Source organism: Amblyomma americanum, chromosome 8 (genome assembly GCF_052857255.1).
Source record: "Amblyomma americanum isolate KBUSLIRL-KWMA chromosome 8, ASM5285725v1, whole genome shotgun sequence".
NCBI classification, from domain to species: domain Eukaryota; kingdom Metazoa; phylum Arthropoda; class Arachnida; order Ixodida; family Ixodidae; genus Amblyomma; species Amblyomma americanum.
The window spans coordinates 52,544,456-52,570,628 of record NC_135504.1 but is presented as its reverse complement, the minus strand read 5'-3'; the positions used below and the strand labels follow the sequence as shown (position 1 = coordinate 52,570,628).

At 43.8% G+C, this 26,173-nt stretch overlaps 1 protein-coding gene across 2 annotated transcripts in view; it reads right to left on the bottom strand.

The window, feature by feature from the left end:
* Tbc1d8-9 (TBC1 domain family member 8/9) overlaps positions 1–26,173 on the bottom strand; it is a 91,457-nt gene that overhangs the window by 57,020 nt on the left and 8,264 nt on the right. For both annotated transcript variants that reach the window (XR_013308021.1, XM_077634775.1), the window contains exons 2-10: positions 17,927–18,038; positions 14,793–14,844; positions 12,543–12,620; positions 9,471–9,647; positions 8,586–8,719; positions 5,643–5,708; positions 3,305–3,381; positions 1,516–1,641; positions 594–726 (exon numbers count right to left, since the gene is read on the bottom strand). Coding sequence is in view for 1 of the 2 variants with exons in the window: in XM_077634775.1 (XP_077490901.1) it covers positions 594–726; positions 1,516–1,641; positions 3,305–3,381; positions 5,643–5,708; positions 8,586–8,719; positions 9,471–9,647; positions 12,543–12,620; positions 14,793–14,844; positions 17,927–18,038 (955 nt within the window). In the remaining variant the exon portion in view is untranslated. The remainder of the gene's footprint in view (positions 1–593; positions 727–1,515; positions 1,642–3,304; positions 3,382–5,642; positions 5,709–8,585; positions 8,720–9,470; positions 9,648–12,542; positions 12,621–14,792; positions 14,845–17,926; positions 18,039–26,173) is intronic.

The following is a 26,173-nucleotide window of genomic DNA, read 5'->3' as shown; positions in this document are numbered from 1 at the left end:
TAAAGCAGCGAGCAAGAAACTGTTTCTTCAGCCGTCTCTCACGAGTGACATGAAACAGCTTCAACGGGCATCACTGCAAGTACAGTCGCAAGTAAGAAAAATTAGCACAATGACGTCACCGGAACAATGAAAATCGCACTATGCGGCTGGTGTGGCACTGTGCTTAGCGAAAGCACTTGGCACTTTTGTTATCGGTATGTTCGTAACTGCAGTGCTGAGCATTGCTATCTGCTGCTCCAGTGGCACATCACTAGCGCTAATCTTCTTTTGCTCGTGCCTGCATGTCGCACGTGCCTTGTACTCTATCTCAACTGGCCTGTTTTTCTTTCTTGAAATTACACAGCGCTACTTATTTAGACGAATACACGGAAAGACATGACAGGACGGGCGCTCCTGTCATGTCTTTCTGTGTATTCATCTAAACATGCAGCGCTATTTAATTTCAAGAAAAGAAAAATGCATCACCAACTAGCCCTGCTTATTCCTTTTTACCCCTCTCTGTTTAGGGTCACTCTGTCGGGGACCTTCTAGCACCGATTTCCGAGCACACACTGGAACACTTGATTTGCACCGAAAACGGAGAGGCTCCTTACCCTGCTCTCAAAGCAAATGTAGTTTGGCGAGAGGTAGAGCTTGCCCCGGACGGTGTGCTTGTTGTAGGGCGTCCACAGACAGCACTCCATGCTGCCGTCAAGTCGCTCGTCCAGTGGCAGACGAAATGTGGTACTGCGTGAAGGTATCACAGTAAGACACTGCACACTTTGCACACAAAGCGCTGCTGCACTGAGCGGAGGCCGCCTGGAGCCGCAATTTGTTAGACTGAGATCCCCCAACAGTTTTGCCTCGACCACAAACGCGGACATGTAGTCGAAGCTGCTGTCATTCACTTCATTTCCCCTGGCGCTATTCTCCAGCGTGGCGAAAATCAACGGAGCGACTTCACCACGTGCTTCAACCATGACACCACAAACGAAGAAACTACGTTAATCCTAGTCTTTAAGAAAAAATGCTGCACGGTAATTGAATAGCTCATACTTCACAAAGTGACAGATTGGCCACTGTCTGTACTGTGTTGCTAACGTGCATGTGACATGACTGATCTACTTAACGAGAGCACGCCACAGCATGCTCGCAAAAAGAACAGCAGCGGAATCCATAATGTGGCTACCCTCAAATCTCACTCAAATCAAGATGGGCCCACTCCCGTGTATTGATGTAAAGTGGCAGGAACCAAGTGCAGGCATTGTGAAACACTAGCCCACCGACAGCCCGCTCTTTCAACTCTTAACGCTCCCAGAGCAAAATATAAATAAGTGCAAAGCACTTCCCAGGTGCGGTCAGTGTGCAGTCAGAATGGACGGGATGATACGCCTGGGGCAGATGAAAACGATGCCAATTTACACCGTCAACGAAAAAAGAAGCACGACAAAGAGTATGCTGAGACAAGCAAAAGGACTGAAAAATAAAATGTCCTTCCCCTGCCACCAGGTATGACGGGAGGAACTTCTCCCTTACCGGTAGGCTTCACTCTGGGCCCTGGCGTCCAGGTCCCTCTTGAGCAGCGGCAGCTTCTTGGGTGCATTACGGCTGAGTTTCCTGGAGAGCTGCTCATCCGCCTCGAATGTCTCCTCCGAAATGAGTCTGCATAAAGAATCAGGCAGAAGGCTCGGATACGGACGCCACTGCGATACTGTTCACGAGCTAGGAGTCAGCCATAACATCTCCGCAGTGGACTGCACTGCGCAAGGAGCCAAGAAACCCCTAGGCCAGAGAGCAGAGCTGTGCATCTCATTAGAAAACCTTATGTTTATGTTTTGCTTGTTTTAAGGAAGTTTTACAGGGTTTAACGTCCCAAATCAGTGCAGGCTACGAGGGACGCCATAGTAAAGGGCTCGGGCAATTTTGACCACTTGAGGTTCTTTAAGGTGCACTGATATCACACAGCATATGGGCCTCTAGCATTTCACCTCCATCAACATGCAACCACCACGGCTGGGATCAAACCCGCGTCTTTTGGATCACCATAAGCACTGAGCCACTACGGCGGCTAGTTCGGTTTATGGGCAGAGCCAATAGCCAGCCGTGTTTAGTGCCCGTACCACAAGCAATTTTTTGCCGCCAGACCCGAAACTTGCCTCGGCAAAAGAGCTAGCGCAATGCACCTAAACAACCTCTTGCCGAGGAAAATATTTGTCGAACAAGGTGCATATTAACAAAGGTCACCTCAACACTATAAAGGCAGCTTAACTGGGCCAAGTTCTGCAACAAGAGGCTGCATGAAGAAAGAAGCTCTGTGTCATTAGATGCCTGTCAAACTGTTGTTGGCAAGATCAAGAGACCACCAAACTCTCCCAAAGAGGATATACGACAGCTCTGCCAGTAGCCACTCAGAAAGAAGCACATTTCACTTTGCTTAAATGATTGGAAACAAACTAATGAGAGGTGGACCGGACACATCGCTCAAGCTGGCCTACCCAAATGGAACCACGCCACTCTACATAATTCCCAGAGAAACTTGTGGGCCACTTCACTTCAGCATGCATATTATGCAAGTACTGCAACACTTGTGTGGCACATACAGCATGAAGACATTCGAGAAGGCTGTATCAGACCAATTTTCACACAGCTACTGCCAAGGTGACCAGTCTGTTGATATTAATGAACAACAATAAAATTTGAATAAAACTTGCCACCACCATTTTCAACAAGAAATGATATGCTCTAATGAGTGGAGTGCACTCATATTCAAACGTTGGGGGGGGGGGGGGGGGGGGGGGGGGGGGGAATTCTTGTGGCAGAGAAAAGCAGGGTGGTTACAATGGCAAGCAGTTTGGTTTTGCAAGTCTACTTCAGGATGTTCAACCGCTGTCAGTGTAAAAATCCATGAGTGAAGACCTTGTTTTTCAGATTAATTTATCCGGTCAAATATGCTAGGAATCACTGATCCAAAAACAGTGGAGACACTGTCGAACCTTTTGACGACCCCGAGGTTCACCATTTTGCCATAGCTCAGACAAAGACAACCTCCCTGATGAAAACGTAGGTCAGTGACCTGAGGCTTTCCTCATTCCCCAAGATTATAAACTGGTGCTTTGAAGAACCATCCCTACCCTTCCCGCTTCTACCATGGATGACAATTCCTTGGAGTGTAGTAATGTACAAAACCCTCAAAGGCTCTAGACAAGTATGCCATTTAAAAGTTGACGGGGCTGCAGCACAACTTCTCACCAGAATGCATTAGCACTTCGAATAATTAGTGTTCTCTTTAATTTACTAAACGAGCCCAGCGAACATGCAAACTTACTGTCTCATGGCGAGGTTCGCCAGCTGTTCCATGAGTGCGAAGGTCTCCACAATGTTGGTGAACATAGAAAAATAGTGCTGCAAATATACAGAGAAGGCCAAGCCCCATCAGTCTCATAACAAACCCATGTTAAAAAGCCTTTTCGCTCATATGCAAGTACCTCCTGATGCATTACATTACTCAGAACTGACTGCGCTACCCGCAAAAAAATGGAAGGAAAGCGAAAGGTGCCAAGCAAACTCTCCCATCACCTGACTGGTAACTGGATAAACAGCTACGTAGCACTAGAGCTCTCTCTGACTTGATAAAGAGAGCAATTCTATCAGTTGCCAAATGAAACAGGACTGCCTCTTCAAAAAACAAATTCTCTGGTGTCTTTAGTAAGGACATTAGCTCTGCGCACGGTGGCGAACGACACAGTTACAATGTGCACACTGATGTATACAGCACAGTTACAATACAGTCTTGTGCTAATACGTAGATGCACTACAGAACAGTTAGAAAGTACACATTGAAAGGTCTGCAACTTCAAGTTTTCCCTAAAGTCTCAGAATACTTAACACAATCAGGAATCCTTGATGATCACATTCGTCACACTTCTCTGCAGAAATAAAAATTAAAAAATGCATGTGATCACAAAAAAAAGTTCATTTTTTTATTGAGATTCTTAATGGTTAGTACTAATTTACTACATCAGCAGATTTAAAGGTGCAAAAGCTTGCCTGTGGGCTATTCTAGATCTGGCATCCTTGCATTCTGCCTTCGTTAAAATGTGGCCACAACGGCCGGGTTTGACCTCACGGGCCTTGTGTTTTTGTAGCAGGTCACCACAACCACACAGTCACTACAGAGGGGAATTTCCAGTGCATGAAAGAAGAGAAATGTTCCACGACCAAGCTTTTTCAGGTCTGTCTGGCCAGGTTTGATGCCACCGTGCAGGAAAAAGGAAAAAACTTTTATCTTGCCTAAATAACCCTCACTGAAACATAACTCTTCTTTTTGTCTTGTGCAAGTGTGTACTTGGACAATCTCGTCTTTTTTTTTTCTTCTCTCTTCTAGATCCATGTTCCTTTCACTCAGGTATGCTTATGGAACAGCCCAGCAAAGAAGAAAGCAGCGAGCTGACAAAGACAGCATCTTCAGCTGGTGCCTGGGCAAGTTAGTGTTTGGCTGGCTTGTCTTCCCTCAGCCACATATGTTTCATCAAAAAAAAAAAATCCTAATTCTATTATGTGTTGGCAATGCGAATACATTTGAAGCTGTTGATGCCTTTGGCGGAAATGACTGGTGGGGCTTGTGAGACCCAGGTTGCTCTCCTTGGGCAATGATCTTCCCGAACACCACCTGCCACGGGTTGGTAAGTGCAGACTTCACTTAGACGAACCAGCTCTGGCGCTGTCACTTTTCGTCTGGTGATGTCACGTCTCGGTAGACATTGGGATTTCTCTGCTCTGGTGACGCCACTGACAACGCCACTGCCCGCCAGCCAATCAGGACTTTTTTTAACGATGCTGGATGGTGCCAGCAGTTTTACTCCGGTGAGGTTTCTATGCTACCGAGTAATAATGTGAATTTATATTCCTGATCAGGTTTTGTGCCCACAAAACATCAGTGGCAGTAATGGATACACACCCAAAGTACAGTCGTGAGAAAAAAAGTGGTATACAACACGCAGCCGATGATGGAGCTCGGGAAAACTGCATTGAAATTCCATCTAGCGACAGGGGCCGAGACAGCTCAAGGGGGACCCATCTTTTCTGCAGGCATGACAGTTGGCTCCTTTCGGTGTGTCGGGCTAAATGCCGAGCTGTGCTGCAGCAGTACCATACCTGTTAACGTTGAATTAAGACTGGACACCACAGACATGACCTTTTGTCTGTCGACTTGGTGTCCCGCGAACATGCGAATGACCATTACGCTAGAGACATCGCAGCGTGGCGAGCGCCGGTCATGCACCTTGCTATATCTCAATTATGCAGTGGAAACAAACAAAAAATATTTTAAAAAAGCCACCCATGTGACTTTTATCATGCCAGAGTGTTTAGGCGGGAAGGAGCGCGATGCACAGAGCCGAGCAAACTGACATGCTTGTCGATAAAATGGGGCACTGCCACGACTGTCTTGATCCCAGACAGTTGTTGCTAGATGGCGTTGCAATGCAGTTTTCCCGACTTCTTCCACCGGCTTCGTGTAGTATACCACTTTTGCTCACGACTGTATATCTTTCAACACTACTGAATTTAGTATGTTGCAGAGAAGCAAGCAGCCAAGGTTACTGTCCAAACCCACTGTTTGCTCCGTGAGACACAACTGTGAAAGCGAAAAAATGATTAAGCACCTTCTTCTCTCGGCTGGAAACCATGATGGTCTCTGGGAACAGGAAGTTGTTGCTCCTCTCCAGGGTCTGGAAGCAAAACAAAGGCATAGTTCTTGGCAGATTTAATCAAATAAAGAACAACATAATGTTCAAGTTAAGTGCAATGGCCTTGAACCATGAGAAAATGAAAAAAAAATACATTTAGTTAAATGCCAGGGCATAGGAAGGGAGGTACCTAGTCCACAAGTGGGAGCATATATTCAAGCTGCATAGTCCTGAGCACTCTGCACACTTCTTTCAGAAGACTTGCCAAATACATGGTTGGTCCACGCTTGAGATGATGAAGAGGTCAAAAATGGAGAACCGTGTCAATCAAGACAGCTTTGCCTCACAGAACACACTGATGTGCACATATGTAGCTAAAAAAAATCTACAGACGATCAATATGATTGACGTGGCAGAGTATTCATTATCATTGATGTTCCCCTAATAGATCACTGCTGGTGTAGTTTCATTTTCGTATTCGATTCTAGCACGCATGTCCTTTTTAGGCGACTTCTTTGGGAAAAAAAGGTGCAAGTTAGAATTGAGTAAATACAGTACGTTACCAAGCAGCTGCTGCCACTGACAGGTTCACACCATGCTAGCGGGTGGCATGACCCAGTCCGTCAATCACTGTGCGACAAGCAGTACCCTAGCTCCATTCTCCCAATCCGATCCAGCTATCACAGTGGGACATGCCGTACCCTTTCTTCACTCTCCCTCACCCGTCGCCTATTACCCTCGTCTTCCCTTTGCCTTAAAAATGGAGAGGGTTATTCCCTACTCCAAGGCCAAGGGTTATTTCAAGCAAAGGCCTTAGACGGCCAGACAGATTTTTCAAACATAGGAGTTCTATTTCTAACGTGCTAAAAATAAAATAATAAAAAACTGAAGGCGGACAAGACAACCAGGTCGACCAGTCACCAGACTTCAAAGCGTAATGACATTGGAAAGACTTTGTATGCCACTAACAGTGACCGTATGTTGCTTTCAGCACACAACTGTCTATTTGAAAAGCAGTCGAACACAAAAATGGCCTCAGCTATCCTTTATAACACGCGCAAAAGAAATAGGAAATCACAACCTGTGTCTGAATTGTGCCCCTTCTGAATGAAAAGTAAATAAATGAACTCCATCAGTGATTTATACTTTGCACTTCACTTTAATATGGCTTATGGTTCACGCGGTTTAACATTGCACAGTGACTCAGGCTATGAGAGATGACGCAGTGGAGGGCTGCGGATAATTTCGACCACCTGCGGTTCTTTTAACGTGCACTGCCACCACACAGTACATGAACCTGTTGCATTTCGCCGCCATCGAAGTGTGACCACTGCGGCCGGGACTGAACCCGAGGCTTTCAAGTTGGCAGCCGACCATAATAACCAGACAGCCACGACAGTGGCAGCTGCCTTTATTAAACTAGCGCATTCCATCATGCGAATGCTGTGCAGCTGAGATGTTTACTACACAAAGTAAAAAACGCTTCTATCCAGTAGTGCTATGCGTTGTTGGCACATAACACCACTCAAACGTACTGTTGTCGTACTGTTGTACATTCCATTGCATGTACTGTTTGTGCGTGAATAGTGCTAAAACATAAAGCATAGTTTTTTTAATATGCTTTTACTGTGCTATTGTGCAGACTCACACGGGTCAATACCAACTAGGCCGCATTCTTGCACTGTTAGCGCATTCTTCATGGCACACTCAGAACACCAATTCCCCTTCACATGCCAGCGTACCTACTTTCATGGCAAAGCATCACCTTGCCACCCTTCCACTACATGCTGGAACCTGTTGTAGTGGCTGGTTCTGGCCCTTTGGGACAGAAACTTTTGGTTGCAAGTTTCATGACCATCAAAAGCCATCAAGTGATCCTAATGCAACGAAGGTAGACTCCCGTTAAGACAAACTCGGTTAACACGAATTCTCAGTTAAGATGAACAATGTGAGACCATTCGGTTGGTTTCTCATAAGGCTCAATGTACAAAAAATCTGCTCAGGACAAACTGTTTCGTGTGTTAAGGCTAACTTTTGACGCAATAGCGAACCAAGGCAACCCCTCGCAATAGCACCCATAGGGCATCCATGCGGCACTGCAGAGAATCCGTCTTGCGGGAGCATGCTTTCTTGGGGGGAGCTTTCCTGCCGGTTGTGAAAGGCAGGACATCATTGAGACGGTGCTGGCGCAGAGATCTGACATGCCCAGTACTCGGCATTGTATGTGCATCATGTGCCGTGAGTTGCCTTTTCAAGACTAAAAGGTGTGCATGCACGAAGTGCACCCGCTTGTAGACTTTGGGGTTGTTGAGTCACTCGTTATCGCGGTGCAGGGACGGCCAGATATCGGCGCTGCATGCATCGCCTGTGGCGTAAGGAAAGGCATATGATGTGCCTGCTCGTGGAGTTGCTAACAGCCAGCTACACTGCAGAAAAAGTGAGATAAGAGAGAGACACACGGCTACCCTGCTGGACACCTTCGAAGAACTCTGAGCAAGGTGGAAAGCAAAAATCAGAAAACACACACACAAACAGCAGCCACTGCGGCATACTGCGAGAAGAAACAAGACTGAAATCAGAACACAAGAACAATGCCGTTTTCAAGTAGAATAGTGTGAGCTTGTTTCACGTTCTGTCTCCAATCTCACTTTATGCATAGTGCAATAAATGCTACATTTGTAATTACGGTACCCTCTCCGAAAGACTATTTGATTCATTCATTATTTTCATGTAATATATATTCGAACACATCTTTGTTGGGGGCCCTTCCATTAAAACGAGCTTCTGATAAATTTTTTGGTCCCTTCAAGTTTGTCTTAAAGGGAGTCTACCACAAGAGTAAATAACAGAACGAAAGCGCCATCTGAGAGTAGCGCCATGTGCCGTGTACACGCTGTGCGCATGTGTCCAGTGACTGACCGTGATGTCGGTCCACCGCAGCAGCAGTCGGGTGGTCTGACCAAAGAGGAACGAGTGGAAGGCCAGGTGCTGCATGCTCAGGTAGAGCCACCCTTGCTGGGGAAGCTTGCCCTTCCAGAAGCTGCACGAGTAGTCTGAAACGGGAATGCACACCTGAAACTGCCCCCTTTGCTATTAGACTACATGTGTGTGCAATTTGCCCCTGAAGTAGAAATCTCCGTACAGGCCAGAACTGCTCAATCATTCTAGCCACAAAGCTTCCCATGAAACCCATGTTTTGAAATTCGTCAAACCCCATTTTGAAATCCCATTAGTCCAAGACATGAAACTGTAGCAACTGTGAATTCACCCACAGAACAGCTGCAGCAGACGCAGAAGATGGTTAGGTTTCGAAGCTCCGCTGTGAAACATGCAAATAAAGAACACTAGCTATGGTCACCTTAGTATATGCGAGGGCGAAGCTTTCTTTCCTGCTTCAAGGTCGTTTCAACCTCATAGAATCGCACAACTACTTGGACCACAACCATTTTTCTGAACCTATTCTTGTAGTACTGTGACCTCAGTTTAGTTTGCAGGCTGCGATAGCTATGATATTATAGACTGATGCGACCCGAGGATAAGCATCTATGTATTCATCCTCCCACGCAAGCAATTTACTGTGGTTACTCTGCAAAGGCGTGCAGGTTAGACATAATTACACCAATATAAGCATACACCAAGCAGGGAACGCTTTTTAGAACTAGATATGTCTTCTCCAAATTCCTGTGAAGTGTTTCTCACAGAGAACAGCAGGAATACCAGAGAGGTCATTTCCCATAGGTGGGATGATAGTTTCTTTAGAGGCTCTCCCTGAGGAAGCAAGGTCAATAAGGATGCCCCACTCACAGTTGACCAGCTTCTCCTGAGGGGGCAGGTTGAAGACGGTGGTGAAGCGGTTGGCGTTGACCCGGAACTGAGCATTGTCCTGGTCCACCTCTGGCAGGGTGACCTCCCGCTGCGCCACCAGGCTGCGGATCTTGCAGCACACAAACTCGGTCGCCTCGTCCTCCGAGTCAAAGGACTCTGCGCATAGCAGAGGAGCGGCCATGCAGGTAGGTCCCACCCATTAGCTGGCAGTTCCCATGACATGATAAAGTGTCTTAATATGGCATGTTATGGTTCAGTACGGTATATCGGTGTTACCGTCCTGATTTGCTGAAGCTGGACATGAGGTACAAGCGTCGCCACTGGGCGGTTTCTGATCACACAGCTGTGCGGATGTCATCCTGCAAGATTGTGCAGTCATCACTGTCCATGCATGCTGCAACTCTATAACCCTCTTCACAACCGGCTGCAAGTCCACCTAATTCAACACTCAACACCACATCCTCAAACCCCTAACACCAACTCCTCCACCTCATAGCTGCATACTCCAACCAGCTTCTCCAACACTCTCAGGAAGGAAGGAGGAGGAGGAGGAAAAAGAGGAAAGACAGAGAGAGGGAGAGGAAAGAATAATCGGTTTGCCACCCTACCCGAGGGGGTGGGGGGGTGGGGGGGGGGGATAAAAATGAAAGAGAAAGGAGAGTCACTATGAAAAGTCAGCGTTTGCTCGTTAAAGTCACAGCCTATCGTGCAGGCCAGAAGTTCGCAAAGAGCGGAGCAGTGCCTTGGAGGCCTTCACCGCCGACGATCGCCGCAAACAATGGCTGAGAATCTTCGTTTCCGTCAGTGGACGTGGATCTAGACGCTCCAGCGCCCGGCAGAGCGACTGCCTTTCGGCGCTGTAGGCAGGGCAGTCACAAAGAATGTGGGATAAACACACTCTCAGGAAAAGGCTTTCAGAACTAATGCGAGTGAAGTTGCATAAACACAACCAACATCCCACACCCTTCCCCAGAGTTATACTCCACTGCAGGGATCTGCATTACCACAGGGCTAAACGTCCAGTTACTTTTTCTGCATTTTACACCCATCCAAATGCAGCAGCTGTGGCTGAGATTTCACCTCATGACCTTGGGCTCAGCAGCAAACATCAAAGCCAACTGAGCGACTGTGGCGAGTAAAATCTGTCCTGGTCATGTAGTGCTGCTACATGATCTTTCTCTTCGCAGTTCTCATTTTTTAAAGACAGGGTGCATCATTTCATTCAATACACAATAATCAGGAAAAAATTTATCAGAATGCTACTTAAAACAAGTAAAATAATAAGGCAATGTAAAAGATACAATAGACTAAGTACCTGCCTTGCCAGACAAACCAATTTCAGAAACAATACTCTGTATAAATAGTAGACATTTATAAAAAATTGGAGGGGACACTTAAGTTCTGCCTGAAGGGCATGACACGATAGCTAATGGATTAATACCCATATATGCAGAATTAGGCATTCTCTTCTTACTATTCATAGATCCCTGGGAGCCCTCATACCACTCCTGGTGCAGTGGTGCAAATCTTCAAGCGGTATTCATATGGGCGATGGAATCCACCTAAGTGACAGCAACTGCGTACATGTCACGCCTTCAACAGTGCTCGCTGCGACGCAGCTTCCAGTTTTGTTCCGGCGGCCGCCGCTGATCGAGGAGGGAACTGTTCGTTCGGCCGGTACATCCGGGAGATGCGGCCTTCGGTGGCATGCGGGTGCAGCCCGCTGCCGGCTTTCTTTCTTTATCTATTCCCCCTCTGGGTTTCTTTTCTCTCTTATGTCCCTTCCTTTCGTGCATCTATTCTGTTTCCCCGTCTTTTATTTTTTTTTCCGCCTTCAGTATCCTGACACCCCCACAACACCGCAAAGGGGTATCGTTTTGGCCCCTTCTTTCCTTTTCGACCCCTTCCCCTCTGCCTCCGCAGCTCTGCTCGTCCCCCTCGGCAGCTCCCTGCTGCCCATGTGAATTGTGAATCCAAGAGCAGGGGCGGACTTTAATGGATCGGTGACGTCGCGCACCTCTTCGCCACATCCATCTGCGCCGATGTACCCCATGTGAATACTGCTTAAGTGATGCGCCACTGCCGTGCGATGGCAGGTGCTGCCATCGATGGAACTTGTGCAACCCAGGCTGCTTTTCCCAGCGACCTCTCGTGAGAAACTATTAATTTAACTGCCGCCTGTCAAGGTGTGCAGTTTGCTCTCAATCTGGTGGGCAGGTTGTGATGACGCTGCAAGGTCACGCAACTTAGGTGGACCACCTACCTCCTAGATTGTTTCTCTGGGGATTTTTCAGGGACTTTTCACGCACAGTCAACAATGCCAACAATGACGCCAGAGTTTCTGTGACATGAACTCCCTAACGCTGTCACGTTAAACATCCATACTGAACAAAATTAAATGACTGGTAGTATATAGTGTATGATGCTTTTCTCTTTGCATACTTTCATCACTCGCTACGAGTCCCTAAAAGACAATGTTAACTAAATTGTGGAGAAATGCATGACATACTGGCAATGAAGTAGCACTATAGCTAGGCGGGCGAATTGGTGATACATATTCAAAAATAACAGAGCGGAAAACGGGGACAAAGGGTAGAAAAACACAGGGCAAGCGCTGTCCTGTGTTTTTCTACCCTTTGCCCCCATTACTGGCACTGTTATTTTAAAGTAGTGCTGTCTCTTCTGTCCTCAGCCAGCAATACACTTGGGTAAAATGTGACTATGCCTCATCGCAAACTGGCAACCCTGACCCCTGCGAGAAATTGGCTAAGAAGTGTCCCTGCGTGCCCACTGCTCGACTGCACTTCAATCTTATATTACAGCATGCAATATGCTTCGAACTTTAGCTTCGCTCAGATTTCAGCAGCACGAATGCAACTCCATAGACGGACAGCACTGGTCTAGTCCACTTAGCTGCCTTTTGTGCAGAATGCAGAGAGCAATAAAGGACAAGTACACTGAGAGCACACTGTGCAACATCTTCTGCAGCGCATGAAAGCACTCCTCTATTTTGTCCTTACTCGAGGCGTCTAAACCAATGTTTCCACTCACTGAGAGTCTCGAGCAGGTTCTCTTCGATCCAGGTCCAGTTCTGGAAGATCTCCTCTCGCGACAATGACGTGGCCACCACTGGAAGCAACGAGGCAAGCCACATTTTGCGTTTCGATCTTGTGGATTTATTGCAACTATGCGTCCATAATTCATCACCACCAGGACTAGTGTGAACGCATAAAGCGGTACCACAGGCTTGGAATAAGCTCAGTAAATCATACAGACGAAATGCCTTTAATTCGGAGTACCATGTGGGTAATGTATGCATGAAAACACGCATATGTACCCAGTACCCACGCATACTTGCATTATTTGGTCATAAAATAATGAGATGCTCTACCACACAACACACCACCTTTTTCTCCAAGAATGATTGCCAGCACAAACCATTAAACAGATGTCCTTCTTACCATAGCAACGATTTCACAATTTTGTGAAGAAAAATGAAGGTCTTCACAGTAAATAAATAAATAAACAAACAAAAGTATATTGTTCTGCATGGATCAGACACTGGCCCTTTAAGCACTAGGCATTTTATCCACAAGTCTGTAATGCAGTCGCAATTCACTAAAAAAAGCTTTACCTCCATAGAAAACCCCTTTGTCAAGTAGCCTACAATCTCGTTCCGTCACATGTTGTAAAGAAAATATGTGACACGACATAAACAGCTGTTGGGCTTTTAAAATTTAAAATGACAAAAAAAAATAGAATAAATGTATGCCAAATATATTTTGAAATTTCGTTTCAAATGAAAAAAGGTCAGTATCCTTGACATGAAGCAACAACTTGCTGCATAGGTATTTATTTTAGTCCTGCAGTGGTACACTTTTAGGTACTGCTCCGACAACTACAGGCACTTGCTGGTGCTGACCAGAATGCTCAGACTTCTTGTCAAGCTTCGTTTGCTAACAAAGCAACATCTGTTCATAGGCTGTCATCGCCTAATTGGAGCTATTGCTTGGTTCGAATGCGTGCAAGGACATACTAAAGTTTCTAACCATGACAAGCCACCGTCACTGCGAAGCCATGCATGACTGTCACGAAAAAGTGTCATGGTGTTACTTCCGTGAAAGTCCAGCAGTGCTTTGATTGCTGCCAACGCCCCATGAACCATGCGATCCGCAACCCTCAGGCTCCTCGATTTCTCCAGCAGCCACCTTTCTTCATATGAAATCTGAAACTCTGTTCTTGGGAAGCTTGTGCTGCTTTCACAGTTCCATCAGTGAAACAGTGAGCAACGTGTCGCAAGCAAGAAACATTTATCACGACCAGTTAAAATATCTGCGTGAGGCTTGCATGTCTTTGTCGAGTTTTTTGTTCTTTCATTTTTGCACAACCCACTTTGTAGAAATAAATTTTTACGGGGCCTGATCATTTAACTCCCGCACTGCTATTTTTTTCTATGGCAATAATAGTCCAACAAGCACCGCTCTAAATATGGCCACATGTACAGCCCCCATCAAAAGTACACAGCCCAAAGGGTTTGCTTGTAAGCTGTTTAGCGGGGCTCCTTTGAACATCAAGCAGTCCAAACCTTGGGAGGATTGAGGACTTGAAGCCATTTACATTTCAAGAGATTACGGTCGCTGAGGGTGCATTATGAGGCACGCTGCAGGCTTCACGAGCAAACCCCTTCGGCTGTAAACTTATGACGGGGGGCGTACATTATTACTGGTACATGAACTGCTCATGCTAAGAGACGAGTGAAAATGCCATTCTGAGATTAACACCGCAAAAGGGCTATCAAATTTTAAAAAAATACAAATCAACAAGTCCAACCACTATCTATAACAGACCTCTAAGTAGTTGTTATTCTAAGATTTACTTTACATTCCACAATTATACTTGAAACCTACTCTTGGACATTTCGTGCCTCAGTAATGAAACCTTATGCTATAAAAATTTCGGGGGAAGAAAAAAGGCTTAGTCATCTCTGTGCATTTCACAGTGTCTTTAGCTATCACTCATTAAAACCTTACATGCTGATCTTATAGACAAAAAAAAATACAGCAAAAAATGTTTCAAAACCAGAGATCTTTGAAACAACTTGCCAGGCCATAAAACTAAGTCTTCTAATCTGTACACGACTCACTACTAGAGGATGCAGGGGCACCTTCACTGTGCAATTGTACGGTGTGAGAGGGTCACTCTGTGCCCTTAAGGACATTAGCAGAATGTCGTGAATACACTAACCCAATAGAAATTTACTAGATGTGACATACTGGCCAGAAATGGCTGAACATATCTCACCATAGCTGACTTCTGAGAGAGGTGTCCGGTGCAATATCCGATATGGGGCTGGCTGCAAAGGGACGGTTGGCATTTATAATTTACCAACATAAGCAGTCAAACAGCGATGGCTGCAAAGGCTAAATTCAATCTGCCTAGCCACAACAAGCAGATCAATACCATCCTTTACTATGCACTTGCAATGCACTTTTTCATTGCTCTCTTAACTATGACCCCATTCCAAGCACACCAATAACGGAGTGATACTTTTGAGCTCTCAAAACAGGTGGGCTTGTCAACAGAACTGGAATTGTACATATAGGCACCAGAAGCATGAGACAAGGCAGTTAGATTGCGAGCACATTCTTCGTCAAAGAAACGCCACACTGTTGACACTGGCCTGCACCATGGGGGCTCAGGAGATAATCAACATCTGCTGCAGCTCCAAAGAGTGCGGACAACTGCTCCCCTCAAACTATAGAGCACTGGAGCTTGCCAAGTGCTGAAGAAGATACACACAAAGCCCCGCCTTCAGTCGAAATGAACAGCAGTGGGCTTTCATGCCAAAGAAGAATAGGTATGCATCCATGTGACAATTCTGCCTTTTATGCGCCCTGCATGTAACGTCACTTCCACTTTTTAAGCCCGTTTTACGACAGTGGGACACATGTGGTTCCATTTGCTTCAAAAGCCGACAAACAGCCAACGGTACACATAAGTGCCAGATTTTTGTATGCTGAGTGTAATACCAACAAATCATTCAGTATGTTTTTTTTTTTGCTAATTGGCTTCCTTAATGAGCTGTTTGTTTTTAAGAGCGCAGGTGTGCCGTTCAATGCAGCCCAGTTTGGAGGAAAATATAAATTTTGAAAATTCGCTGAGCTTCCTGAGGCTTCTTTCTCCTTCTGTCAACTGCTTTGCAATACTTATTGAAGCAACTTTCGATTCTAATGCAAGTTCTCTTAAGCATCAAAAATACTGAGGCGTGGATACATGCCACATCTAAGGCAGCAGTCGCTGGTACAAATTTGTACCCCCACTTTTTTTATAAAACCAATAAATGAAACGGCTTCAAAGTGATGTCATTCAATTCCTAGATTAATTCCGAGTGCAATTCTACAATTTGCATGTACACAACACACTTTATTGCGCACATGCCATCTGTGGTTTCCCCATAGTGCGCCTATCTTTTAGCGGACAGCATGAGCCATTACTGCGTAACTTGAGAAAGTGAAAAGTGCCACCAGACAGTGCTCCGGAAAGTGCTCATATGGTGCAAGAGCTGAGAGGTGTGCGGTAGCAAGCAGTGCTTTTGACAAGACAACTTCTGGGCCAGCGGTAAGCAGTTTTCTTTTTTTCTGTCAGACTATGAGAGACAGGCGAAACAAATGCTGACATCATTAATGTAAGGCTAATATCTGCACCTTGCAGCCACCACCACTTCCACGTGATGCAAGCAGAAACCAATACCGAAAATGGGTAAATTCCAGAAAGTTCGCTATGAAATTTAGGTCACTGGCACAGTGCCAGCAAAACATTAGCCACTGAAATTTAAGCCAACTGGTCCCCCATTTCATAACACAAATGACCTATTGACTGAAACTTAAGTGCCCACTTTTTTTCAAAAAAATCTAACTAACAAACAAGGGTTCTCACATATGAAGCCAAGTCGGACTGTTGGGCACACTTATTTTTTTCGTATTGCATTTGTCTAGGGAAATGGCTGTAATTAGAACTGGGCAAATGCATTTTTTTTTCACCTAATTCACGCAGCCACTATCTATGACAGAACCTCACAAAACCAGTGCAATAAGCTAAACAGTAAAAAATGAATAATTTTCTACTGCACATTACCATATATACCATCCAGAGAACAGCAGCACACATAAAGCATGAAAAAGCTTACTCATTGCTATCTGCAGATGACTGACCCAAGACACTGCACTTGAGAAATTTGCACAGCTCAGAAATAACCTCCAGTATGGATTGTGGTTGAACTACACAAGAAGAAACAGCTGCATTGAAATGCTTATTTTTCCCACAAATAAATTTTTTTTTATTCCGACAAACTATAACACAAAGAAACTTTTTTTTTATTCTGACAAACTATAACACTTAACCGTTGACAGTGAAAACAGAGAAAGAGTCAGAAAAGTATAAGACAAGAGATTCTAGGATAAATGCTATCAAGAACAAATAAATTAACAACAAGGGTTTAACATCCAAAAGCAAAACAAGGGCTATGAGGGATGCGATAATGAAGGGTTCTGGATTAGTTTAGACTATTTGTGGTTCTTTAACGCGCGCTGATATCACACAGTACACTGACACCTCTTGCATATTTCATCCTCACTGAAATGCAGCAGTTGTGGCTGGGATTGAACCCGGGTCTTCTGGCTCAATAGCCAAATGCCCTAACCACAAAACCACCGTGGTGGGGTACTACCAGCAACAAACCATCACTCCTCTGCACTCAGTAATTTCATTTGATCAAATCTTGCTTAACATAGGTACTAAATTGGTTTGGTTTATGGGGGTTTAGCGTCCCAAAGCGACTCATGCTATGAGGGATGCCATAGTGAAGGGCTCCAGAAATTTAGACCACTTGGGGTTCCTTAACGTGCACTGACATTGCACAGTACACGGGCCTCTAGAATTTTACCATTATTGAAATTCGACCGCAGCGGCCGGGATTAAACACACGTCTTTCAGGTCAGCAGCCGAGTGCCATAACCAATGAGTGACCACGGCGGCTATAGGCACTAAATCACTACAACCATATCTGCAAAGCCAAAGGTACTGGTTTCATCAGTCCAAATACTGAACGATCTGGTGTATTAGTATGAACAAGAACAAAGTATTGTATACACAAAGTGTCAATACACAGGTTATAATCTAGAAATATCTAAAATGCTTTACTGTAAGGCCTAAGCGTGAGTATCCAAAATGCGGCTTGCATTAGGGCAGAGGCTAGACTTTGGAGTAGTTTTCAGTGCGAAAAAGTATAAAGTGCTCACAATATGTACTGCATCATTTCATGACCACCTGTGTCGTCGCTGTATTTTTCCCCAATCATGCTGAGGTGAGGAAGTCAGCACTCACGGAGGGGTTAGGGAAAAAGAGAAGAAGGCAGCAACAAACGTGCGAGTTCCCACCTTGCTGTCAAACACCGAATCGAGGGTTCCTACGAGGACGGACGACAGACCCTTGGTACCATGTCCTTTCCGCCTCTGCAGGGTGAAGAAGGTGTTCGACTGCTCCGTCACCCTGCAAACACAACGACACAGGCAAAACAGGTGTGACCACAAGGATGCAAAAAAAGAATTGGCGGTGGTTTAGCTGTGGTTAAACCTGGATTGACGCGATAGCTACAGCTGGCCGAGTGGAACTTGGTCACGTAACCAACCACATGATCAGCCACAGTGCCGCGCCGCCAGCGGCTGCTACGCACCACGTGACCAACTATGTGACAGCGTGGCAGCGCAGCCACAGGGTGGCAACGCAGGCATAGGGTGGCGGCGCCACCACCGCCACACTGAAGGTTTTAAATGCTACCGTAATATAGCTATCGCTACAAAAAACTCTTGAGCCACAAAGTACCATCTCTCACAACAGGGTCTACCAAGAGAGCTGGATTTTGAAGGATTGTTGCCGACTGCTGGCAGGATTAGCCGTGCATTTCACATCCAGCAAGTGCTTTGACATCGTATAGGGGGTCTCAAGTCTCGACTTGTCCTGCACTTAGATCCGGTCAGTGAGACCCTCATGCATACAGACTGCACTACGCATGTATGTGACACTGAACAGTGGGCTGCTGTCATAACTCTGTTTGTGAGAGTCTTCAGTCAGTTTATTATTGAAGCCAGTAGGTGCCCAACTCATCATATATTTCAAGCACAAAGCAAAAATTGAAGTGCAGTCACAGAAAGTTTGCGAGATGTGAGAACATGGAAAAACATTTTACAGTGACAGCCGTTAAAGGACCGCTTCTTTGGTTCAGAATTGGTGTAGTAGTAGTTGGCGTAACCACATGGCAGTCGGTTATACAAGGTAACCACATGGAAGGTGGTTCCTACAGTGGCATGCCACTGTAGGAAAGGCTCAACGGCGCAGTGAGCTTGAAGTGGTGGACTGGAAAGGAGTGCTAGTCAAAGAATGAGTATGTGTGGAAAAATAAAAAGGATTGTTTATAACTACACATATCTGCATGTCGCTCCCAATTTCTTTGCGCAACTTATCACGAAATGGTTTATGGTTTATGGGAGTTTAACGTCCCAGAGGGACCCAGGCTATGAAAGACGCCGTAGTGAAGGGCTCCAGAAATTTCGACCACTTGGGGTTCTTTAGCATGCACTGACATCACACAGTACAAGAGCCCCTAGAATTTCATCTCCATCAAATTCTACCGCCACAGCTGGAATCAAACCCACATCATTTGGCACAGCAGCCGAGTGCCATAACCACTGAGCCACCGCGGCGGCCACATGTCACGAAATGAAACTACCCGAACAGCTATCACTGATTATCACATTGCTGATTATCGAGATTTATTTCTGCTTTCCCTTGCTACACAGCCAGCTAGTATTCGTTCCAGTGGGAGAAGCAGGCAAGTCACGGCACGTTGTTTTGCCTAACCACTTAGGAATAAAGCGGCTTCTCGAATTTGATGATGATTGATGGTGTTTATAGGCACAATGATATCAAAGGCCAAAAGACGGCAGAATCTAGCATGGAAAGAGTTCCAGACGATGTAAAAACATACAGCAAGTGATGAGAATTACACGGCCATAAGTGAAACTGGTAAAGTACTACAAGCGGGCCTACAATGCCTGCAAAACAGAACAATGTAAAAAATTATGCATTGTGAAGAAAGCGTAAAATGCAGGACTCGTGTCAGCTGTTCCCTTTGGTGAGACGGACTGTAAGAAATTTGTTTTCTTAAAAAAGCTGAGTATATTTTTCAACGAAATCAGTGAATTAGATTTTAAAAAAAGACAGAAAAACAACCCATATCATGTAAACTTTTGTCCATGACTATTTCACGGGCTCAGCTGTCTCGGTTATTTTTATGCTTTTATGTTTATGTACATTGTTACTGTCAACTTCGCATCACAACACTAACAAGGCAACACCAGTCACAATACAATGCAATGCACCAACACAACAACAAAACCACAGGTGAACAACAGTCACAACATACAAGCAGCAACTGCTCCATAATTTGCACTTCGTGGCAAATAGAACGCACTGCGGTGCACACTGCCAAGCAGGTGTGGACAGTCAAAGAATCGCTAATCCCTCAAGTGCACCCAAATGCATAACTTAAGTACACAACACGAGCCTAAATAAACAGCAAAATACAGAAAAATTGACTTTTTGATCACATCCACCCCAGAATGCTTTGTGAAGTGGTCCGTGACCCACTGAAGCATTCACTGCTGGGCACGGCTGTTTGTCAAATGCCTGAACACAGTGCAAAGCACTTCATAACAACACCCCGCAGTTCTACAGACCGACTATATTTTGATAGGCACATCGTGGGGAGAAAAAAAATCAATTCACTTCGTATTTAGTTTAGTTTCGTTTTCTACTGCAAAACGATATGCTGCTGCACTGCTAGAACATAAACGTATACGAAAGAATATGCAAAATAAGTAGACAGCTGCATAGAAAGTCATGCACCGCTTAGTTGTTTTCGGTGATTTGCATAGCCGGACATGACTAACCAGTCCTGTTCGAGAAATTGAGCCATCATAGACCAACCACCTGGATAGAATATGAAAATAAAATAAAATATAACCCAATCTGCCCTGGACTTACAACTGGGCAAGTGTTTGTGGATTTACAGAATTGACATAAAAAAATGGACACGATTTCTCCTGAGCATTGTGCGAATGAGGCAGTGCTTCATTTTACACATTCCAAGGTGCATTACAAAGATGTGCTTCAAATGGACGCAAAAACAGGAGCAATGTTTTCAAAGTAAAGAAGCAAAAGAGTGTGGCCAGGAAACAACGCTGCCTGTTCATGCTTCTAGTGGGAGGATTTATTTTGTTTTGTTGACGTAATTTATTATTTAATTATTAAAAAAAACTGGGTATTGAAAACAAGATCACGGAATCGTGGCCGTGGCAGGTGGGCACACACATCTGCACATAAACACAAGAAGACAGAAAAAAAAAAGATGTGTTGCTAACAACAAAGGTAGACATTTGAGAATAATCAATCAGAAAGATGTCATTGTGCAGAAGAGATAACAGATTATAATGAAGTAATTTGAACAAATCAATACAACTGACCGAGCATATCAGCAATCTAGAGAATCACGAATTATTGCGCATGTACCCCAGAAAATGACAAGGAATTCTATGCAATCTTATTAAAAGCAAAGTTGTTCTGTTCAGTAATGGTTCTAGAGAAAAGGAAATGTTTGTAGCAAATAGCTCACGTTAACAATGGCTTTATTGAGAGAGAATGTTGCATATGCATAGCATAACCACTAGAGCAATTAATCATTTGCGACGTGTCAATATTGTAATGCCTATTGATGAAGAGGAAAAAGAAATCAAAATATGATTCCTATTAGAAACAGACAATAAGCGACTTCTTCTAAAGAGGTCAGAATTGGAGGCATGGCCAAAGGAATTATAGATAAGTCTCACTGCTTTATTTTTAAAGCTCTGTCTAATTTGTGAGTATTGATCCTAGTGTAGGGGTCCGACATAATTACAGCACATTCTAAGGTTGGTCAGATAAGAGAGTCATGGTCAAGGAAATGCGTTTCGGCAGTAGGCAACATAGTGCACGCTTTGAGAAGAACAGCTTACAAAGATCATTAGCAGAGACAGCATCAATACGTTACCGGAAATCCAGTGATTACTGGAAGTCCAGAGGCTGAGATGCTAGTGGCATGTTACCTCAGAAAATACCTTATTAGTAGTACTACACTGGCGAAGGAAGGTTCTCATACTGGAGGGGTTTTTTTAGGTACTATTCTCATACATACTTTCTCATCAAAATTTACCATAATTTTCTATATATCACGCCAACTCATTAACTTCTAAAAGTCATTATTTAGCCTGAATTAATCTTCAATGGAATTAATTTTTTCACAGAGGAGAAAATCATCAGCATACAAATTAAAGAGCGATTACTGACACTATCATTAAAAAATATATTAAACAAAAGGGACCCCGGACTCAACCAAAGTGCTGTGGAAGTGGGCATGGTTTAGAGAACCAAATCAGCACTGGTTTCACGAGTAAGTCTTGATCTAGGCTATTAGGTTATTTTTTATTACCTAACTTAATTGATTAACTCATAGTGCAAAACTATGCTGAAAGAAGTGAAAAATATAAAATACTGCATCAGTTTGCTTGCCTTCGTTAATTAACTTTGAAAAACCATGAATTGACTCTGCTAGCTGCGTACATGTTCAGAATCCTTTTCTGAAACCATGTTGAATTTTTGATTATGTTATGTCCTTCAATAACACAATGTAATAACTCCTTAAATTCATTCCCTCGAGCAAGACAGAAAAACGTTTTTAGGTCCAAGTAGCATTAACGCTGTAGAAGTGAGCGAGATGGGGTGATAATTTTGTATACATTTTTTTGTCACTGGTTTTAGGTAATGGTTCATTCTTTGTGACCTACCAGTCATACCATAAATCACCTTCCTTTAGGGATCTTTTGAATAACACACATAAAATTTCATCTGGCCCAAGGGATCTCTTGACATCAAGATTTTACAATAAATTAAGTGCTCCATTTTCAGATATGGTAACATCAGAGATTATAAATTACTCATAAGCATCCACTTAAGCACAGCCATACGGCTCCCCTGTAGCCATATGGCTGCATTTATGTGAGTGCTAATGAGTAATTGCTCCCTTACTGCAAATTTACTCCATGCTGAGGGATTCCCCTAAGACACGTTGGACTACCACCAGAGACAGGGGGTGAAGTCAAACTAATGACTGGATATGACCATTGCTTGCAGTGAAAAGAGTTTTTAGATGGTTGATAAAGAGAGCATATGCTGCATTATCATCTTGCAAACATTTTGCCATATATTAAAGACATGTCAGTGCAGTGCGAACTCAGAGTAGTCAGACTCCCAAATTTAACAGGTGATGTTTTGATGGAAGATAGAAGGTGTGCACCAGTATACTTTTGTTTGCCAAGTGCAATCTGGTGTTTTAATTGTGAAATTTTTTCATTAACTGGAACTGTGCAAAAGACTGCCGATTTTTCTAATTTCTTCAGTCATTTTAGTCTATGCTGAAAATGCAATGCCTCTATACTAACCCAAGGACTGCGGTTACAGGACTTCTTGGATATCTCTGGCATAAAACGTTGAACACATTCCAAGGGCAATGTTCATGAGAACGAGCCAGAAATCATTAACACTGCATGAACTGTCTTTGAAATCGTCATAAAAAAGGTCGAGCATGTCAACAGTAGATTTATTAGTGTCTGCCTGTGAAATATTAGGAAAACACATTGTCACACTACCATTGTGACCTTTAAGTCCTCTAATGGCAAATAAACTTCTTGGTGACCTAATATACCGGTGACAACACTGCAAATGACTTTTCCCATGATGTTGCCACTTATAAAAGGAAAAAGCACTAGAATGGATGTTGAACCATTCTAAATTCATGAACGCTCATTTACTACTTGCAGGAGATCATAATTAAATACGAGATCCAGCATTTAATTTTCCACAGTGTTGAATGACTGGGTCGGAAAAGTGCACCAATAAATGTAAGAGAAATTGAAACAGCCGGCAATAATTAATCTGTCTTCTGACTTTAGATTCTTTTCCCGGACTGCTAGCAACTGGAACGGCCTTCCCCATGAACTTGGTGCCATCACATGCCAAACTATGTTTCTTAACCAAATTACGCGTTTGCTTGCATCACGATAATCATTTTTCTTTGTATAACTCGTTCAATTTTTGTGTACTTTCTCTGTTGTTAATCTATATGTGTCCCACCCCTTATGTAATACCCTCACACGAGGGTCTTTAAGAAAATAAAGTGAAGTGAAGTGAACACTGACTGCATTTTTTAAAATGGTGCGAGGCAGCAACCGAAGTGTCAGGAGGTCTACAAACGACTCCGAGGTTATACCCGATGCTATTAGTATAACCTTTACAGAATACGTCCTCGACTCCAGTTACATCGGATAATCTTTGCAAAGTTGCAAAGATGCTTTGAGCAGTACAACTACTCCTCCGTCTCTATTGTCACAATCCTTTCTGAATACCCTGCAGCTGTTCGGGACGAATTCACTGTCATATATATCTTCGCTTAACCACATTTCAGTCAGCGCCGCGACAACATATCTATTTATTCATTAAAGAGCTCCTTGAAGGCCTGAGGTAAAGAACTGAATAAAGAAGCCATCATCACAAGCACTCGAATATAATAATGAACTAACAAAACCGAAACTTAAAGCAATGGCAAATCAAGCTTAAATATGTAAAAAAAAAAAGAACTAGCAAGAAACATTAGGGACACAGAAACAGTAACAAGAAAAAACGACAGTAACAGAGAATGCAACCAACTAACAAAAGAAAATGAAAAGAGGAAGCGATGCCCAAAACAAGAATGAGAAGTGTTAGAAAGTGTTAGGGGGAAAATTGTTTCTACGATGTTTTGCTTTTTGGAGTGCAAGAGAGAGAGTAGCTGAAACAAGGCACGCGAGATAGACAGACACATCACTTTCTTTCTGCTGTCCTGTGCCTTGTTTCAAATAGTCATGAACCAACTCACCCACCAGTCGATTATTCTGAAGTTAGTAGTTGTTGCTGCTGTTGTGGTTTATGGCGCATAAGTGAGTATCATGCGCCAATCGTAGGGTAGAATTTGTTCGCTTTGCAACAAACGTTTAAAAGTATTTTTTTTTAAATCTCATAGTTTGCTGACAAGCTTATCTCATTGTATTGTATTGTATTGGGTGTTAAGGCACATAAGCTACTAAGGCTATCATGCGCCAAACACATGGTATAATTTATTTCAAAAATTGGGTGTCCTCAGCGAAAGTCCTTGTCCGGACAAGGACTCCGAGGAGCCCAACAGATCAGATGTAGACCTCAGCCTTCTTCTCAGGCCTGAGAAAATGGATGAGGTGCATCACAAAATTCGTCAAAGCACAGGGTAAGAATTTTTAGAATTAATGGTTCTGTGATATTATATTTTGTTTAAGATCGCTGCTTCTTTCAGGAAACTAAATACAGATGAAGTACCTATGAGTGGATTATCTCCTAAAGGTAAACTGGGGAGGAAGGGAATGCGTTCATTTTAAAAGACAGTGCAATATTTTTTCCTTAGCCGTTCGAGTTCCACGCACGAGAATAGGATGTGATTTACTGTGAGCTCACCTCCACATTTCTCACATAAAGGTTTGTCTTGTTTTGTCAGCAGAAAGATGTGTTAGGTGTGTGTGTCCGATGCGCAGACGGCATAAAATTACTTCTATAAAACGTTCCTGATGCCTCTGCATGACCTCCATTCTCCCAGAATAGGTTTTGCTAAATGTAGTTTGTTATTTTCTTCAGTATTCCATGTAGACTGCCATTTTTCTTTAAGTTTATTTTTTACTAACTTTATGCAATCTCCATAGGGTATATTTACAGTTCAGACTTCCTTATGGTGAGCTTGAGCAGTGCACGTGTCAGCTCTCTCGTTGCCACGAATTCCGAGATGGCTTGGTATCCAACACAGCTTAATTTCATGTCCTTGTGTGTCAGCAGTTATTATGTAATGTATTATGTCTCCTATTAAAGGTTCTCTTACATTTCTGGCATTCAGTGCTGTGATTACGCTCAGCGAGTCCGTATAGATAATGCTGTTTTGAATGTTCTTTTTGACTATTTTTGATACAGCCACCGAAATGGCATAACATTCGGCTGAGAAAATTGATGCGCACTGAGGCAACCTAACTACCTTTTCCCATTTATTTTTCCACTACAGCACTTCTAACGTAAAGTGCTGTTTTAGAACCGTCTGTAAAAAATGCTATGTATTCTTAGTGCTTTTAGTCTAGCGCCAAAAATTCATGTAGTATGTGTTCACGTGGAGTTTGCTTTTTATGAAATTGTGTCAGTGTGTAATCGCCTACAGCGGGAAAAGTGTACCAAGGTGGCAGTGGTTCGGGTCTCTGGGCGACATCAGATAGTGTGTATAAAATACCTAATTCCTGGAAAATTTCTTCATAACGGAGGATAAGGGGACTCGTTGCATTGGGTTTGTTAATAAAAAGCTGCTTAGATGGGCACTTCGCTACTATGGAGTAGCAGAGATGTTGTGGTAGTGAACGAATTTTTAGGATATATGTGAGTACATGTAAGCACGGCTCTTCGATCTGCGAGGGGTGGTTCGTTACATTCCACAC